General features: G+C 43.1%; 2 protein-coding genes across 6 annotated transcripts in view; one reads left to right on the top strand and one right to left on the bottom strand.

Annotated features, from left to right (window-relative positions):
- PHC3 (polyhomeotic homolog 3) overlaps window positions 1–20,377 on the top strand; it is a 352,648-nt gene that overhangs the window by 92,169 nt on the left and 240,102 nt on the right. The gene's annotated exons all lie outside the window — the stretch shown is intronic.
- The window catches only part of SKIL (SKI like proto-oncogene), a 43,139-nt gene that overhangs the window by 11,693 nt on the left and 11,069 nt on the right, over window positions 1–20,377 (bottom strand). For 2 of the 5 annotated variants that reach the window (XM_069083568.1, XM_069083565.1), the window contains exons 2-4: window positions 16,884–17,095; window positions 15,291–16,454; window positions 262–359 (exon numbers count right to left, since the gene is read on the bottom strand). In XM_069083568.1, the coding sequence (XP_068939669.1) occupies window positions 262–359; window positions 15,291–16,391 (1,199 nt within the window). In that variant the 5' untranslated portion in view covers window positions 16,392–16,454; window positions 16,884–17,095. Of the gene's footprint in view, window positions 1–261; window positions 360–15,290; window positions 16,455–16,883; window positions 17,096–18,917; window positions 19,074–19,950; window positions 20,097–20,253; window positions 20,340–20,377 lie in introns of those variants that run through there. The other 3 variants (XM_069083566.1, XM_069083567.1, XM_069083564.1) reach the window with 3 other exon arrangements.

The following is a 20,377-nucleotide window of genomic DNA, read 5'->3' as shown; positions in this document are numbered from 1 at the left end:
AAGTCCAACTGATGAACTCTTCCTCTAGGACTGGAAAATACCCAATAGGACTCAACAGAATGGAAAACTAAAGTACCCATTTCCATTCTCAAGCTTTCCTGTACCTCTAGGTAAATTTATTACAAAACAGAATAGTTATGACTTTACTAACAAACACAAACCAAAACGTCTGTTCTCTTTCAAAAACATCAATTGTGGATTTTTAAAGTCAACTTTTGAATAACTAAAGAAAAAGAATTTAAAAGAAAGATGGCTACTTACCTGGGATGGATGAATGGAGGAGGCTGAGAAACAGAGTCACCTTCCTGCTTTATAACTGGATACCATGAGGGCAATTCTAGCCCTGGGGGTGTATCTGCCTGTAAAAGAGGGAAAGAGAGACAGTATTATTCAATATTCATCTTCTAATATATCAGTTCTTCTAAATGAAGATGAAAATATGTGCGACAATGTAGCTTTACCAAGCATACAAACACAACTATTCACAAGTTAAAAGAATTTTTTGATCTTACAGAATTCATGAACTATCCAAAGTGCACTTTCAAGTACAGAACTCCCCTAAACTTAAAAAAAAATTCCCATTCTACTTTGTTCCTGCAATTGCCAGAAGCTAGAGTGCTCCCTTACCATGCTTAAAGTACTCAATTCTAACAAACTAACCAATGTTCCACACTATTTAGACAGAGGCCAAAAGCAAGACCATTTTGTCCTTCTAATGTAACAGTACCCACTAAAAGGGGCCATCTGTTGACAGAGCAATTCCTCCCTTCAACAACTAAGACAGACAAATCAGCAAGCTTTTATCCCTAAGCAGCACCCAAAGGTGCTAGGAAGGGGAGAAGAAGCAAAGGAAAAAGAGCTATCGCTACTTTTTTCTTTGTTTTAATTGGCTGGGGGTGGGTGGTGGAGATTCCCTTTACAAACAGCATATTTCTATATTAGAGTAATTACTGTATGCTTAAGGGGGTAAAAACAGGCACAGATGATGGAGGGAGAAAAACATCAAGGAGGTGGGAATGGATGGGAAAGAGCCAAATTAGATGGAATGGGGGCAATGGAGAGAATTAGCATAAGGGAGGACAAGAGAAGGAAGAGGGAAATTATCAGAGCACTTCTCATTTGTCAACCACACAGAACCAAGGAGAATGGACACCCTAGCCATCTTTGGCCATACCTGGGGAAGACATACTGAATTACAAGAGACTAGACATTTTTGCTGTGTTCATTCCCAGCTATTTCTACTAAAAGTATACACTATGAAATTCTGCCACCTAGTTTTCAAAACAAACTATAGTTAAAGTACTAGAAATCACAGGGCAGAGAACCTAACACAAATAAAGTTTCTTCATCTTAATAAAGTCACAGACTAATAGAACTAGAAAGGACGTCAAGAGATATAATCTGATCCCTCCAGATCAGAACATGTTGAATCCCTTCCTATGACTGACTCTCCAGGAACAGAAATCCCCCTATTCCAGCCTCCCCCTGAGAGGCCCAGTTCCAATGCATTCACCCTCATGGTCCCTCAGCTTTTCTTTATAGCCAACCCAAACCCTTCCAATTTAAGTTCTTTTCCTCCTGCTTGGTTCTCCCAAGATAAAAACCCTCACTATACTCAATCACAGCAACCAAGTCACCCTCAGACCCATTTGTTTCTAGGCGCAACACCACCAACAAAACTTATTTTAGGACCTATTACTTTCCTCCATTTAATCATTTTAGTTGGTCCCTTTTGTGATCCTTTCTACTTTTCTTCAACATTTTTTAAAAAGTTGATACAAAACTGGTCAAAAAACTCTGAGAGGTTCATACCTCTAACCCATGAAACAAATTTTTAAATGAAGTTTTTAAGGACTTACAGATAAATACTATTGTCAGAACATCTTCCTCAAAAAAAAAAAAAACTTCATCTTCCCAACCTCCCCTCCAAGAAAATCTGCACTCAGCCTTTCTTACAATATGAATCACTACACATCGTATGACAGCATGATGCCAGGCTGGAATGTGGCCAGTTTCCTAGAGAATTCCCTTTTCATCCTGCAGTAGCCCACGCAGGGACCTTATTAGCCATTCCATTGAGGACAGCAAAACTCTAGGGCTACACCTGATCTCGTCACCTCTCTCCCCTCCCTGGTTCTATCAGCAGATGTCTGGACTCCCACTTTCCTGGGAAGAGAGGATCCATCTGCTGAGAGCTCCCCTCCCTTGGCTCCGTATTTCCAAACTCCTCGTTCCCCCATGACCACCCTGGTCCTCACTCCTGTCTCTAAGAGGTGGTCCTTGTTGCCAAGGCCAAGGCCTTGACCAGTGCTTTCAACCCTGGGCTCCCATCTCCTCCAGGAGCGAACTCTGCAATCATTTCTACCCACTCGGTCTTCTCTCCCTACCAACTACAAACATTCTCTAATCTAACCCACCCTTGAAAAACCCTCACTGGACCCTGCCATCCCATCAAGCTGTCACCTGATATCTCCCCTTTCATTGTCAACTTTTAAAAACGTCTATGTTCCCTGCCTCATGACCTACTCACAGCTCAGCCTCTGAGCCCACAGCACCACTATATGGTTCTCTCTCCAGCCCAGCCCCTCAGCTTCCATGGCAGACACTGCTCTCTCTGGGTTCTCCTCTTACCTGGCTCTTAATGCCTCAGTCCCTTTTCTGAGTCAGCATTAAAATTGGATTCCCACACACTCCCCTCCCCCCAAGACTCGATCCTGGAGCCTCTGCCCTTCTCTCCCAACCATCCCCTTGTTTCTACTCACATAGCTGCTATATTTCCAGCACCCACCCTCCATCTATAGAATACTGTAATTGGTTTCCCCGACTCTGGAATCTCCCTTCTCTGATCCACCTGCCCACCTGCCAAAGTAATCTTCCTAGGTCACAGGCCTGGCACCCAGTTCATAGCCTCTGATGGCACCCCACTGTCTACTTTAGACCAACTAGGCACCCACACCTCTTTTTTCTTCTAGCTCCTATTTCTGACCTATTTCACTATTCCCCTTTACAAACTCAAATTTCTGGTCAAAATAGACTCCTTGATAACTCCACCTCTATGCTCACACATGCCATTCACCGTGCCTGGAATCCCCTCTTCTCCTTATGCTGCCCCTTTGTTCCCTGGTCCATGTCCTCCGGAAGCCTTGTCTAGGCCACTTCCCCAGGTGTCAATACTTGGCCCCTTCCTCATTTTCATTTACCATGCTGACTTATACACAACTGATAGAATGTAAGCTCCTTCAGAGAGGCAGCGAGGAGGTTGTAATGGGAATGTAAATTTGGAATATCTTCCCTGCCCCTAGGCTAAAGTGCACCGGGAGCCTGGGGTGGGTGGCTTGTTTTTCAGTAGATACTTTTTGATTGGCCAGTGGGTCCAAAAGGTTGTTACATTCTCTGAGCCAGGAGAAGGCTATATAAGCCCTGATGTGAGGCTTTGTCTTGGGGCTCACTTTGAGAAGTGTTCTGTGATTTGATATGGATTCTGGGAAGCCATTGTCCAGAGCCCCCTGGCTTTGAAAAAACCCAGATGTTGAAACCCAGATGTTGATTTGGTATGGATGTAATGGCTGGACAGTTTGGAAAGCTGTCTACTTGATCTGTTTCTGTCTTGATAATTCTGCCTGTATACTTTGAAGTTCGGGGTGCTGACCTTTTTCCCCTGAATAAGGTAAACGATATATGTCTGACTGATTAAAGTAAGCTTGTTAACCCATTTTGAGTTGCTTTCCTTTATCAAAGCAGATCCAAGAACCTGTATTGGCAGCAAACCCTGAGGGCGCTTGGGATGCTTGCTGCTACAGTGGTGCAAGTGGTTAGATCACCTGGCCTGGAATCAGGAAGACCTGAGTTCAAATCTGCCTCTGATACCTACTGGCTATGTGACCCTGGGCAAGTCACTTAAAGCTGTTTGCTTCAGTTTCCTCATCTGCAAAATGAGCTGGAGAAGGAAATGTCAAACCACTCTAGTATCTTTGCCAAGAAAACCCCAAATGGGGTCACAAGGAGTTAGACATAATTGAACAACCACAAAAGCTCCTTGAGAGCAGGAGCTATTTTATATATCCTTCATAGTCATAAGCACTAAATATTGGATGAATTGAATAAGACACAAAAATGAAACCAAATTCCAAGAACAGTGAATCTATTACCCATTTCTCCTTTCCTTCAGGAAATTTTTAAAAAGAAAAAAACCCTCTAATTTGATGATGAAAGAGGGAAAGGCAAAGGATGAGGAGGAGTGAGATTGCCAGGTTCCCACTGATCCTGTGCACTGGCTCCCTCCCCTGCAGGGATACTCTGCCTTTCTCTTCCCAGCTCTGCCTACAAAGTGTTTCAAGTGCACATAAAAATCATTTGATATCAATCTGCATTAATTGTTACTATGTAAGTTGATTCTAAAAATTAGTTCTAGTTTTTTTCTATTTGCTTACAATGTTATCTTTCAACTCTTTAAACAACAAATGGCACTTCAAATTTAAAAAAAAAAAACAATTTCTCCACCCCCAGCTAACTGTTGCATACCAAAGGCCAGTGAAAGTAGATCATACAAGAGAAAACTGTGATTATATTAAAAGGCTTTTCATTGACAAATCTGCTATAGTAAAAATTTAAATGGGAACGAGCAACCAGGCAAAATCTTTCCAACAAATTTCTCTGATGAAGGTCTAAGATACATAAAGAACCGATTCAAATTTACAAAACCAAGAGCCATTCCCCCAAACAAAAATGACCAAAGGATACAAACATGTTCCTTTCAAAGGAAGATGTCCAAGCTATCCACATCATACCAATGTAAAAGAAAATGCTCTATATCACAAATAATTAGAGAAATGCACATTAAGACAGCTTCGAGTTTCTACCTCCCTTGACCCTATAAGACTGTCCAAGACAACAAAAGAAGAAAATGACAAAAGCTGAAGGAACTGTAAGAAAAAAATATACTAGAGCATAGTTGGTGACGGCTGTGAATTGATCTAGACATTCTGGAAAGCAACTGGGAACTATATTCAAAACATTTCTACAACAGACATCCTCTTTGACGCAGCTATACCACAATTGGTCCTCTACTCTCAAAGAAATCAGAGAAAGGAAAAGGATCATTATGTAGATTACAGGTCTGACTCAATATCATCTGCAAGACCAAATATAAAATCTTCTGACATTCAAAGTCCTTCATACACTGCCTCCCCTCCCCCACCTACTGGTCTATCTAGTGACACTAGTCTCCTCAAGGGTCTGTGAACAAGATACAACTTCTTCCAACTGTGGACATCTTACCCGGCTGCCTCCCCATGTCTGGAAGGCTCTCCCTCCTCTTCACCACCTCCTGACATCCTGGAAATTCCTGCTAAAATCCCACCTATTACAAGGAGCCCTTCCCAATCCCCCTTAATTCCAGTGTCTTCCCTCTGGTGATCATCTCCCATTCAAGTGTTTGCCACTTGGTTGTTCAGTTGTTTGTGCGTGGTCTCTACAATTAAGACTGTGGGATCCTTGAGGACAGGGACTGTCTTTACCTTTCTATCCCCAGCACTTAGTACAGTGATGGCATATGGTCGGAATTTAATAAAAGTTTGTTGACTTGATTTGACTTGGAACACCTTCCAAGACAACTGCCCAGGGGCACACAGTCAATGTGTGTCAAAGGCAGGACTTGAGCCCTGTTTTCAACACTGACTGCCTAGCCACTACCATGAAGCCCTTACATAAACCAGTGAGTTTGCCCCTTAGAAATATAGCTATATATCTGGAATCTCAACTCAGCCTTCAGCACAGAAAGACAGCAAACTTTTTCTGCCACAAATCTCTTTTGACATCTAGATTAAGGAGACCCCCATTTTGACCTAAGTAAATTCCAAGATCTCCAGTGCTACTGGGTATGTGGGTGTCTGTGTGTAGCTGTGTGTGTTTCACCTTTCTTTACGCCACATAACCAAGTGTTTTACTTGCACAATTCTTCACCTTCTCAACTCTATGAAAAAGATAACTATCAGGACCTTAGAGTAAGTCTTCCTATACCAACACCAGCATTTGATTTTTCCCCACTAACCACCCCTCCAGGCTGCATCTTTCAAGCCTTGCCTAAATGAACTACAAAGGAATCGCTAGAATTATTGGGAGAATGCTGTACCAAATGAGTTGTACAAAGGATGTAAAAAATACACGAATGTGACTATAATAAAATGATTGAGGTTAATTTCACTAAGTTTGGCTCTAGTAAACAATAAAGCCCAACAATAAATTATCCTAACTGCATGTTAGGAGCAAACGAGGAAACACATACTAAGCAATGAACCATTCACAGATGCAGAGTGGATTCTCTTATCCCTTCTGTATTTGTGTCAACTGACAAATTAGGACTTCAAAAAGGAACAAAGTGATTCTGCTGCGCAGCAGTGAGGCGGCTACAAAGCAGGAATAAAAATGAGTTCAAGCAACAGTTATCAGGCCCCACTCCTTTCAACAGGGCAGCAAGTTGTAGATTTCATCTATTCAGTCACAAAATGCATTGTGCTGCCCTACAAAGAATCAGATCAAGGTAGAGTCTTGCAATTAACCATTCCCAAACAGGTGGAATGTTTACCTCTGGTGACAAAAGCTAAATTTCAGACACCTCAACCCAATTTTTAAAAAATCTCTCTTTAATTAATGAAACTACACAAAATTTCTTAAAATGGAAGGAAAGATTAATTTAATTAGGATTTATCAGAAATGGTTGATTTTTAAAATCTATGTAAAAGTCCTCAGCAGTACATGAACCGATACAAAGTGAAGCGAGAAGAACCAGGAGAACATTGTACACAGTAACAGCAATAATATATCATGAAGAACTGTGAATGACTTAGCTATTCTCATCAACACATTAATCCAAGGCAATCCCAAAGGACTCATGATGAAAAATGCTATCCATCTCCAGAAAGAACTGATGAAGTCTGAACGCAGATCGAAGCATACTATTTTTCACTTGTTTTTAAATGTTTTCTTTCACAGCATGACTAATATGAAATGTTTTGCATAATTTCACATGTATAACCTATATCAGATTGCTTCCTATCTCAGGGAGAGAAGAAAGGAAGAAGGCAGGGAGAAAATGTGGAACTCAAAATTTTTAAATGTAGATGCATGTTTTTACATGCAAATAGGAAAAAATTAAAAATCAATTTTTTAAAGTCCTAAGCAAGAAATGTTCCAAATGTTTTATCTCCCTCTCTGATTTAACACACTGTTTTGGTTAAAACTCCTTTAAGAAATGAACCTTCTAATAAAAATCCAGTGTGCAATGATCACATAAACAATCTGTATTAGTCTCTCAAGTGAAAAATAATGTGAATTACATTTGGGAAGAAATCTTAAATAACACATTCTTCACTCTATTTTCTGCATGCCTCATTGAATATGTTTTGCTGACAGTTTTTAAGTTTAGAACTTTAAAATTTTAAGGTATTAAGAATCATTTCACCCATCTCCAGTTTCAGACACAAATATTGCAACTTGTAATAAAACTCAAATGTTTCAAAATTATGCTCAAAAATTAAACAGAAATGAAATTGTTACTGCATAAATAAACACTTTGGGTCTTAACCTGGGGTCTGTAAATATGGTTTTTGAAAAATATACATTTTGACAAAAATAAAATGTTCCTTATGTGTTAAAAGTTATAATGAATCCTAGGTTCACTAGACTGTCAAAAGGGGTCAGTGACACAAAAAGGGTAAAGAACTTCTGCTATTGTGTAATTATTCTGCCATCACACATTTAAACCTGATTTATATTTCACCAGTTTAAAATCATGTTCTTTCAAATATGTTCCAGTAACCCGCGAAATAAAATGAGAAACACTTCCTAACAGTCATGTCGAGATCAGCATGGGCTGCTCCACCAATCACAAATGCAGATCACAACCTCTACCAGCCTCAGCAGCGTCTTCATGGGTTACCCACAGCCAAAAAACGCTGTGATTTGGTAGCCATCATTCTAGCAATCATGAAGAGCCGCCAGTCCATCACCAGGCCTGCCAGATTGGTAGGCCCTAGTACTGCACTCCCATGCCATGAGACAGTGAAGCTCAGGAGCGTCAGTATGTTACAAAGATCTACATAAAATCAAACACTTACTGAAGACTTTCCTTAATGTTTTTTATTATCAGGAAGTAGAAAATTAGGCTTAATATCAAAATCATACAAGATAACACAAAGGAAGAACTATAATTAAACCCTAAATTGCCAACTCCATAAGACTCACTTACAAACAACCACTAAGTGCACAGCTGCATGTATAGAGATCATACTCTCTACTGTGTCCAAAATGTTCAACCAAATAATATTCACAAATAAATATAGCCATCCAGTGAATTACCTCTCAGTATCACGCACACACATGGACAATCTACAGTCTAGACTCTTAAATGCCTGCTATATAAGGAAAATTAAATTCCCACTCTTCAATCCTGATGTAATATTGGCTGTCAATGATTCCAAGCATGTCAGGACATGCTGACCTACAGAGTTAATTAGTGCAACTTTAGGCACAGAGTGAACATACCTGCTCAACAATTTTTTCTATGTGTAGCAGCAAGAAATTCAAGTGCTCAATACGAGATAATTTCAGTAAAATACAAAAGGTACACTATTAGACAGTTAGCCCTAAAAAAAATACAGAAGAAAACTAAACACCTTAGTATATTAGATTTCCTCCAGCTCTCACTATGTTATAAATGAGCATTTCAACAACTAAAATAAAGACAAGTGTTACAAGGTGGCAAGTAACTAGAAAACATACCACGTGAACTTTGTGTACAGGATTTTTAAAAAATAGTTCAGCTTTCATGCTCTCCACCTCCAGAGAGGAGCCATGGTCTTAAAGTGAAAAATAAAACACACATATTGTTGAGCATGGCCTAAGTGTGGTTTTGTCTTACTTGACTATGCTCATTTGTTACAAGGATCCTGTTTTTTCTTTTCTTTTTTTTTTTTTATTTAGAGGGAGGGAAACATGGGGGTTGAGGCTAGTAATAATATTGCTTAAAAAAGTGAGTCACTGAAACATTTTTTAAATGCAAAGAACAGAACAGAAAGTTAAAATGAGATACAGACAAGCTGGCTAGCTTTGAAAATAACATGCTTATTTTGTATAAAAAAAAACAAGCTGTACATAAGAGATCTATGTTCCCTCACATAATCCTCTTTTTATGTTCTACTTTGTATATAGAAATGTTCTTTCTTTGGTGTTTGTTAAATTTCAGACTATTTTTTTAAATAGATAAAATGAAGGGCTTGAGCTTCTGACATCCTTTTCAGCATTTTTTGAAAATAAAAATTAAATTTAAAAAAGCTCAACTTTGTACACAATCACATGCCAACCATTAGTTTTAACATATTTAATTTAAAAAAAAAAAGTGACAAATATGATCCAAGCCCTTCTGCTACCTTATTGTAAGGCCTAAAGCAAATCAAAAAGATGGCAGGTTTCAATTCAGCTTTAAATCCCTGGTACTCATAGTTGTCATCTGAGTGAGCCTTTTCTTAGCTGGAAAGGCACAGGCAAAGTATCATAATACGTGTACAACTCTTGCTTTAAACTATCTACAAGAAACAAAGTACAAAACAGCTAGTTAATAATGTTCCTGCATATCAAAATTCTTAGAAGAAAATCCACTACAACCTTATTTTTTCCTTTTTATAAGACACTAAGCACCAAGGAATTGTCAAATTCTTTTCTTAGGCCTGAATTCTATTCTATTGTGCTCAATAAAGATAAGGAACAACCCTTGTGATTTCACTGGTATGTGGCTGAAGAAATTCTCTCCACCAATGCAGGTGAGGCTTAGACAGGCAGTAAGTAGCCTAAAGTACCTAGAGAAGTTTCGTGACTTGCCAGAGTCACACAGCCAGGATGTGTCTGGGGTGGGACCTGAACCAGGGCCTGCCTGGCTTTAAGATCAGCTCTCTCTTCATTCTGCTGCTACCCAACACTTCCTCACATGCACCAGACGCTTAGAAACCTTGCTTCACAGAGCTAGCTTATCACTGATATAACATGTATTAAGCACTCATGACACATGACAGAAAAGGGACTGTGCTGATTCTCAGTGATGATGATAAGTACTGACTTGTGCCTCCTCCATGAAGCCTCGAGGCCCAGTCTTGGGTCTCTCACTCCTCAGATTTTCCCAGACCCCTTGGTATAATTCTATCCTTTGTCCCATCCCTCCCAACCTTGTACTGTATTTATCTGTGCCCAGAGAGCAGCCCCCCTAAGAATAGGAGCTCCTCAATGTTTGAAGGGGGCTATCTCCCTAGAGCCAAGCACTATTCACACTGTAGATGACAATTAAATTCACAATCTCAACTAAAAAAATAAATTTTTCCCAAAGAGAAAAATATTATAGCTCATATGAAAAGACAAGACAGACAAGGAAAGGGGAAAAGAAAAATACATGCCAAAAATAGCCATACTTCATTAAGTTACAGACTTAGGATAATTATTACACACTGTCACCAAATGATGCACATTTATAATTCTGTAAAGTCATATCTGAGGAGCAGTACATACCATTTCGACTTTCCATATGACAGAAGTTTTTCGATAGATAAAAGCATTATTTTAGATAGATCAAAGCATTTTGGACATGCCATAAATGCTTCCCTCTTTTGGATTCCATTAATCTCAGTTATCACAGCAGGGAGATCACAGGATTTTAAGGCTGGAAGGGACAGAAGAGTCCATTCCCTTCATTTTACAAATGAAAAAATGTAAGGCCAGACTTGTCAAGTGACTCCCTCAGAAACACAAAATCTCAAAGCTGGATGGACCCTCAGCCTGAAACTGAACAAAGAACTCACTCTCTCCCCCAAATCAAACAGGAGAACCCCAATCTGTGTTCCAGGCTTCTGACTCCAAAGCAGACACACTTTTTCCCTACAGAGCAATTAAGCCAGAATATCTAAGTAGCCTAGTCATTCATTCATAAGGAGATATGAACAAAATATCAGAAGATAAACAAAGGCGGGAGGAAGATGGTAGAAACAGAGCCAGTGTGAAATCCCAAAGATCATTAAGAAAAGATCATGAAGAGAGTATATGACTCTCAGGGTCAGAAAACCTGCAGGTGTGATTTCTACCTCTATGGTGAACATCCTCCCTTCACCTCCCTCCAGGTGCACTTCCTAGAGCCACAAAGAAGGGTTTCTAAAGCCAGTCTATCTGGGTCTCCCCAGAGACCCAAATTCAGGAAGTACTTATCCCCACTCCACCTCTGGTTTGCTAGGACTTTTCTTCGCATACAAATATATTAACGATTCCTTCTCCTCACTGATCCTTATGGTGATAATCATGGGCAAGTACTGGAAAGAGGATGGGCCTTGCAGTCAAAAGCTCTGGCTCTAAGTCACCTCTTTGCCAGTTCCTAGTCACCCATTATCTGAGACTACACACACTTCCTCATCTGTAAATGGGTTTATTTTAGGGAGAGAAAACCTTTGGAGAGTGACAGTTATTAAAAAAAAAAAAAAGGTCTGCCGTTTAAAAAAACATGGATTTACTAATACCTAATTTACCTGCCTCACAGTAAATTTTAATGGTTAGATAAAAATGTATCTAAAAGCACTTTTATATACTAAAATTTGAAATATAAAGTTGTCAAATGCTCTTCTGATATGAAGGCTCAAGTTTCTACCACAGAAATTATTTTGCATGAAATTTTCGCATTGGTGATTTAACGCCAAAAAGAAAAATTATATCAAAATATAATTCTAAAATAGGAGGTAGGGTTAGATGTCTTTTCTATCCCCTTCAGTTCTATAGAAAACAATGAAGATTTATTGACTGATATATAAGCCATAGCTCAAAAAGAATACTCAACTATTAGCTTCCCTTAGGATTTTGTTTTTACTGCTTTTAACATTCTGAGGCCAAATTATTATTCTAGAGTTTATGTATATGGAATAATGACTGAATAAAGATTAAATGTAGGTTTAAGCTATTTTTGATCCTTAAATGGAATTCATCGCAGTTCACTGACGTTTTACTTGGAAATGATTTCAAGTCCCTGACCCACAAACTCTCTAGTCTATACCAGACTCTAACAAAACTGAAATTACCCAAATTCTTTACACCTCCCCTAGTTTGTCCAGATACATAATGAATTAATAATGCATACACAGCTAACAAAGTACTGTTCACTGGTCATACAGTTACAAGGTTAGCCAGGAAAGATGCCTATCTTTTACCCAAGACAAAAGCTCTACATTTTCCCTCTTTCATTCTCCTTTTTCATTAAGTGACACATTTATATATCAGGTGATATATATTTCAGGCATTTAAAGGTAGCAGCAGAAAAATTATAAAAATATCCCCAAAGTCTAGTATTTTACTCACTACAATCATGAAAAGATTCAGGACCTTGGTCGCTTCCTGTATTTCTCATGCTACTCAAAAATATTTAGAAACATCATTAATTTTTTCAAGTAAATGAAAGAGTAAGAAACAAGGTTCCATTTTGCTTTTTCCTCATCAAGATGACTTCAGTTCCACGAAACAAGGAGCAAGTCTATCAATTTTAAAGTTTTTTTTTTTAATAAAATGTAGCGAACAAGGATTCAGCTACATGGATACAAACTAAAATATCAATTGTTTTAGCTTACAAAATACAGATAATTCCATCTACATAACAGAAATTACTACATGACAGACACTGCTAAAACATGAAGGCAAAAAGGTCTTTTTTTCTTTGGTCACACCACACGTGAGCACATGCAAGCTTGCATGCTTAGCTTGAGTTGAGTTTTAGAGTTCAGAAACAGCCAACTTACTATAATGGGTATCTACATACTGTTAGAAACAAAAAATTCATTAGACCAGTCAAGCACCTCCTTCTTAGCTCACTGTAAGATGTCTACATGTTTCAGACTTACATACATGTTAATAGGGTTAAGGGACTGAAGCTGTGATTTTACTGGCATAGGGAACTCCCAAGTGAGGAAATTCCCTCCACCAAGAGAGTCAGCACCTCCTCCACAACTTACAAAGTATCTCAGAGCACTAAGAGATTTAAAAGAATTAACCAGGCCACAAAGTATCAGGGTTAGGATTTGAACTCAGGTCTTCCTTGATTCAGGTCAAATCTTCACCCGTATATACACAGCTTAAGAACAAATTCATATGTAATTAGATTAATATAAAAAGCTAATGGGCCTAATACAGCTCCTTTTTCAAATCTTTTTTTTTTCTGAGACTTCCTATTACAGTACCTTCTGTTTTTTGAAAATTGTTTAAATCACAGAAGGGTATTTTAGTTGAAAAATACAAATATAAGCAAAAGAACAGAAAGGTAGTATAGATAGAGGGACCAGACTTGAGTTCAGATTCTAACTAACACTGCGCCTCTCGGTGACCCTGGACAACACCCTGATCTCTCAAGTTTCAAGTTTCCTCATCAGAGGGTTTCTAGCCACCAAGGGTTACTGTCAGGCTCAAACAAGGTCAGGCATTTAAAGGGTCTTGCAAATTTTCAAGTTACTTAAATCTAACAAGTAAAGAGGAAGTTAGCTAAAATCCTTCAGGGTACACAGTATTCAAATTAACTAACACATAAGTCTATGTATTATGATCTTTATAACATATAAGCACATCACAGACTGAAGATGAGCTTTAACATTAAAAAACCATAGGACATTCCCAAGTCATTTTATTCCTTTAGTTTGGGGTAAGCATCTACAAGGAAATATATCTTCCTATTCCCCGTTCTTACATTTTGAATTCCATAGACCTTCAGCAAAATGAGCACCACCAACTCCATGGCAGAACCAGGATATCACCAGAAAGGTCAACCTTTACCCTCACTTTTTACAGGTGGGACATTATTCATATAAAAACCAAGGCATTATTATAATGTACATATACAATTTCTCTAAGTGAGGTGGTCTGGCTAAGATGTCACATTTCAGTGTGAAGTCAAGCAAAATTGTGTGTAAATATGAAAAACTGAAGGTGTGAGGTGTCAGCTTTGCTAAAAAGAAAAACAAACTTGAGCCTAACCATACCAGAGTGTAGCAATGAGCTCCAACTGCAGGAATAACTTATTCTACAGAGTTAGCAGGAAAAAAGCATTTATTAAGCACCTTCTGCATGCCAGGTACTATGCTACTGGGAGCTGGGCAGGAAACAATGCTGCCACACTGACCTGGCTTAAACAGCCCACAGTAATACGCCGCGGCAGAAGCAAATGTTCTCTTTCTTTGGACATCGCCAGAACTGAGCAGATAACATAATTCTCCTATCTTTAAAGCGCAATAGTCTCTACTCAGGGCAAGAAATCACAAGTCTGTTCCTAGCTATGCTCCTTACTACACAGAACATTTACATGCCTTGTGATCTTCAGCAGTCATTTCATCTGTGTTTCATTTTCTTCTTCTGGAAAAAAAAGGAACACCCAGAGATGCTCTGAAGAATTAAGCACTAAACAGCTACCACTGCAACTAAAGATTTTCACATGAAATGCGATTTACTGCTTTTCAATTTCAATCAATTTGCTCATCATAACAAAGTACTAAGACACTCAAAAAAAGAGGGTCATATAAGGAATAAGAAAGCTAGTTTAGGGGGAAAATATTTAGCCTTGTTTAAAATGTTCACAGGCTAGAGTAGAAAACTAACCTCATCATCATCATCATCATTGTCACAAAGGGTTTTTTTTCCTTTCCTATTGCTATCTAAATGTATCCCTTTATAAATTTTTTTACTAATTTTTCCTACTTAGATTACCCTGTACCCTAGTAAATAGTATTCTTTGAAAAAAAAAAACATCAGTTACTATGAAATGTTAAGATTATTCTGATACTAGAATCAGAAGTCCTTCAAACAAACCTTTCTTCTGTATCACACTCCAGAGACCATAAAACCCAAATAGTCCAGCAGGGAAATGATGCCAGAAGTCATTGGTGTGCCACTCAAAAAAATGCCAACAGGGGCAAACCACGAGATGTCTCTGTGGTTCACTTATCCCATTTTCAAAAGATGCTGATGCTTAAAAGCAAATGACCACGAATCACAGAAACAGCCCAGGTAGCTCCCTCTTATCTACATGAAGCAATGATATCCTCTCATTTGGCTACTTCTATAACCACTCCAATGGCTTTTTAAGTTATATCAAGTTACATTTCTAAAATCTACCAAATGTCATCTTTAAAGGATGTTAGATTTTGAAATAATCAATGCACTTTAGAAAAATACGTGTCCCACCTCCAATCAGAACAAATGGGCACCTTTTCAAGCGCTAGAATGAAAACACTTACTTTGGACTGAGCTCTCTTTCCACTCCGGACACTAAATTTCTCCTTCATTTCCTCTAAAAGACTGTTGAGTTTCTTTTCTTCTGGTGTCCCTAAGTATTTTTGGTTTACGTGGAGATAGCAAGGCCACTTGGCTGATTCAAAGCCCCAGTGGCAGGTCCTCTTGTCAGGGGATCTGTGCGAATGCATCACAAATGTCTGGGGCGCAAACATTCCACAGCATTCCAGACACTGTATACACGGCGCATCGGGCTGAACATAAAACTGGGGCGCAAATAAGCCCTGGCATTTACCCAAGCACTCATGTTCCACTTCAAAGGCCCTGCCAGTTTCTTGTAACTGGGCCAAGGAGTTTTTAGCAGGAAGCATGCTACCATTTTGAGGGCATGTACGTGGACGGAGCAAAGCATTACACAGTCTTTGAGCATCAGTGAGTGTGATTAGCCCACAGGATGGGGCATTAAAGGGAAGGATTCCCAAGACCTTCAGGATGTGAAGTTGTTCCGAGGTGCACCGTGAGCAATATATGTACAAGTCATCACACACGGTATTTATTTGCTGGAGTGAAAAATCTCGGAGTACAGAATTTAAGACTTGGGGCAAACACAATCTCTTTTCTCCTCCAACCTGGAAACAAGAAATCGATTCTCCCTCCAAGACAGTCTGAGTAAGTTCAGTGGAACTATCTGGAGGAATAAGCAATGGCCCAGGAAGAATCTGAGGAGCCGGAAGAGGCAAGAATACAGTAGGTGACATACTTTCTTGGGAATAACGAGCTGAAAATGCTGCAGGCCCACCCAGAGAGCTCTGACTACTTAAGTGGAATTGTGCCAGCGTGTGCTTTAAACTAGGATTTAAATGTAAAGGTTCAGACACTGAATTACAGCTGGATTTGGCCTTTTCCTCCTCCGTCTCCATTGCAGCTTCGCCATAGTCATCCAAGTTCTCCTTCTTTACGGTGGGCAACGTGTTGATCAGCACTTTCCCATTTACATGCATTTCTGTCATCATTTTTTTCATGGGAGGGCTGCCCTCATCTCTGAGCCCATTCCGTTTTTTATTGGAGCCCTGAACCAAAGGGAAGCTAGTCTGGAGAGTTTCCATGGTTGAACTGTGAAGCTTCAAATAATTAAGTATGAAATTTGCATCTTAATTTGGTGGTTTGTTCTGCAAGAAAATAAGAAAATATTTATGGTAATTTCACTCTTAATCACAACATCTCTTTTTAAAGAAAGCGTTGATTTACTCAAAAGATTCTACACCTTCACTTGAGTTCCTTCAATAAAATGTGGCTGTCACTTTTACACTGTCAAGTATAAAAGTATTTAAACTTTTGGCCTCAGATTCCAAAAATAAAGTATATACCATATTTTTAAGTCTAAGTGAGCCTTGCTTCCTGAATTCTTCAGGTACACATTTATTTTTTTTTAATTAAGTCACTAATTATCTCAATTTGAGATGTGCTGACTTAATGCAATTCTCCTAAAGCACTATATCAGAGATATTTGCATCTTATGCCAGTATTCGTGGCCATATATAAGAGAATCAAACACGTCAAAATGGTTTTAACACAGTGAAGATAAATTTAAAATTCACCTGAGGATACCAGAAAAACGTATTCCTCCAAAAGACAGTCTATACAAGCAGACAAATGAAAAGCTGGCTATAATGGCCCCGTAGGGATGTCAGCAGAGATGACCACTGTCAGTATCTCCAGCTGGACTTCTGCAACCAAAAGTAACACTTAAAGAAAAATCTGCCAGATGTGCGTCTTGGGCAATGTTCATTTCATTCTCCTTTCAATTAATCTGTAAAAAAAGAAGAGAGGGTGGGGACAAGGAAAAGTTATATTTGAATTTGTTCCAGGGACCAAAGGTTTCATTTGAAAGCAGTTTCTCAACGTTGAAGCAAGTTCATTTACAAAGGATGATTTTTTTTTTAGTGATTTATTTAAATCAGTTAATTTGATGGCCACATATTTAAGTGATTTCATTTGAAGACCCTCAATTTAAACAGGAAGTTGGCTTGAAAAGGGTCTCCAGAGCAATCAGAGGCAGAGATATATCTTGTGGGCAGTAGAGGGGCTAAGTCACAATATACAGAACTACACAATGGCTGCACTCCAATCAACTCACCCAAAGCTAATCACTAGGGAACCTTTCAACTGCCATTGTAACCAGAATAATTTACTTACTGCATTTCCTAATATCATTCGAAAGAATTAACTCCAAGTACTTACAGGAAGGGGGGAAAAAGTGTTCAAATCAGCACTCACTGTCTCATGAGTAAATATTGATGGCCTAATCTAAATTGCATTGACTTTTTTTTGCATTAATTGCTCAGTATAGCTGAATTATTTTTTGTAGGGTTATGAAATCAAAGGTACGTTTAAAAAAATGTAGGTAAATCCAAAAGATGAGAAAATTTGCCTGCTGCCTGGGAACTGTATGTTCCATAATCCTTTGACCCTCCAACCTTGAACAAGGCTAATCTGAGACAAAAAATGCAGTTGCAGACACTGTTCACAAAGAATGCAAATGGAGGAAGGGAAAAGGAAAAGGGGGGGAGGGAATCCTCCTTCCACTTCCTCCTCGTGAAAAGAAATCCTGAATAAACTGAAGAAATTGGGGTGGGGGTGGAAAAGAGGAGACATTGCTGCCGGGAACTATTCACTCCATCCACCTCAACAAGGGAAAGGAAGGACAACTGGGAATACACTGACTTCAACCCCACCACCAAGAGCCAACTCAAACAACGAAGCGCAAAAGGAATCACCTGGAGAACGGGGGATTCCCCAAACCCCCGAAGTCCTTCACACCCATGCCGAGTCAAGCACTCAATTCAAACGGGGGTTGGGGGGGTTGACACGAGGAATCGGGCGGGGGGGGGGGGGGGGGGGTAGCTGCGAGTCCTCCTCCTCCACAGCCCGACAGGGACATCCCCAGCCCTCCCCCGGCCAGTCTGCCCGGGGGAACGAGTCTAGACTCCGGCAGGGTGGAGGCTGGAGGCTGGCGGGGTGGGGGTGGGGGGAGGCGAGGGGACCCACGGTGGAAATCCCCTTCCTTCCCTCACCCACCCTCCCGTCCTCTCCCCACCGGCTACCCCTGAAACTAACCAGCGCTGGCTGGTCTAGACGCGGCCAGGGGCTGGGTGCGGGCGGGGAGAAGGCACCAGTGCCTGTACCCTTGGCCTCCGCCCCCGCAGGGAGGGTCTCCTGGGGGGCCCATCGCAAGACCCCTCCCTCAATGCCCCCCCCAGCGAGGAAGGGACGCCGGAGGAGGGGGCGTCGGGGAGGGGGGGCCGAAATCTCCTCTGGCCATACCGCACCGCACCCCAACATCTCGGCTCCCTTCCGAGGTCACCCCAGCTCGGGAGCCGGGCGCCACTCCAGCGGGAGCGGGGGCGCGAAGGGGGGGGGGGGGGGGGAGGGTGCGCGGCGGCGTCGGAGGGCGCGGTGTGTGTGCCAGGGGGGGGGGCCGGGGGGTCCGGGAGGCGGCGCCGGGCCCCCCGCGCCCCGCCCGGGCGGCTCGGCTGCCCCGTCGTGGCCCGGGCATCCCCGGCGGGTGCCGAGGTCAAGTGCAGCGGCGGCCCCCGGCCCCCCGCCCCGCCCGCCGGCCCCCCGCGCCGTACCTGCGCTGCTCCCCTGGGCTCCGCCGCCTCTCCGAGGCTCCGCCGGCGCCGCCGCTCAGAACCCCCCGCCCCCCCATGGCTACACACAGCCAGCCCTCTGACGTCACCGGGCACACAGACCGCCCACGTCACTGCGGAGACACAGCTTCCCGCAGACGCCGCCGCCGCCGCCGCCGTCTCCGGCTGCCCGGGGGAGGGGCCGCGAGGGAGGGGGAGGGGAGGGCCGCGCCGCCGGCCGCGCGCGCGCGCGCCCCGCGGCCCCAGCGCTCTATTGTGGCTCCGGCCCCGCCCCGCGCTCCCCCCCCCCCCCCGCGCCGCGGACGCCGGGCCCCCGCACGCCCCGCCCTACCCCCCCCCCCCCCCCCCCCCTCAGGGCTCCCTGGGCCTCGCGGCCCCGCGCGCCGTCTGGCCGGCTGGCGCGCGAGCCTGTCTGCGGTGCGCCCGGAGCAGACAGGATGTTCCCTCCCGCCCCACCCCGCCTGGCCGGGCTGCGGGGGAGGGGCCGAGCCAGCTGTCTGCGGCCCGCCCTGCAGGGGCCCGGAGCCAGACCGCGGGGCGCCCCTGCCCCCTGGGCAGAGCAGCCACCCCACCCCCACCAGGCGCCCCTGGGAGCCCCCTCCCCAAGGACAGAGCAGCCACCCCCACCAAGCGCCCCACGGAGCTCCCGCCCCTGGGGCAGAGCAGTCACCCCCACCCCCACCAGACGCCCCTGGGAACTCCCCCCGGCCCCAAGGACTGGGCAGCCACCCCCACCCCCTCCAGGCGCCCCTGGGAGCCCCCCACCTGGGGAGGCCGAGGGAGCCCTGCAAGCCACGCACCCGGGGAGTCGAGGGCGCCTTTTGCCCCGGGGAAAGGGCAGCATTTCCTAACCTCCCCCACCAGGCGCCTCTGCGAGCCCCCGGCCCAAGGAGGTCAGGGACGCCCCAGGTTGAGGGCGGCATTCCCCTCCCCCAAAGCTCCCCCATAAGCCCCTCTCCTGGGGGTGTCTGGGACATCCTCCCCCCACTCATCCGCGCCTTTCCCAGTCCCTTACACAGGATGATCAGGAACACCCCTTCTCCAGCCGAGAACAAGCATCTGCTCCCCCTCCCCTTTCGCCCTTCCGAGCCCCCTACTCGAGAGGTCAGGGACAAACCCTCGCCCTGACAGCATCTGCTCTCTCACCCCTCATCCCTCTTCCAGCCCCCCCCCCTCCCCCCCCCCCCGCTACTCCAAGTCCCCTAAGTGCGGAGGTCAGAGACACCCCTCCCCCAGCCGGGAACAGCATCTGCTCCCCAGCGCCCCTCCCCCTCTTTCCAGGAACCCTCCACCCCCCCGCCTCCCCACCGCCCCGTACTTCCTAGACCGCGGGGCCTCCAGACCGCCCCAGTTCGCGAGCTCTGCACCAGCCGACTGGAGCCCCGCCCCGACCTTGCCTCTGGCTGCCCCGGGCCCTCCCCCCACCCCCCAGGCCCCTGGAC

Source organism: Petaurus breviceps, unplaced genomic scaffold, assembly GCF_028583685.1.
Source record: "Petaurus breviceps papuanus isolate PSGF00001 unplaced genomic scaffold, PetGlider_PUasm1.0 173, whole genome shotgun sequence".
Classification (NCBI taxonomy): Eukaryota; Metazoa; Chordata; class Mammalia; order Diprotodontia; family Petauridae; genus Petaurus; species Petaurus breviceps.
Note: the sequence above shows the minus strand (reverse complement) of the source record. Positions and strands in the feature narration are given on the sequence as shown.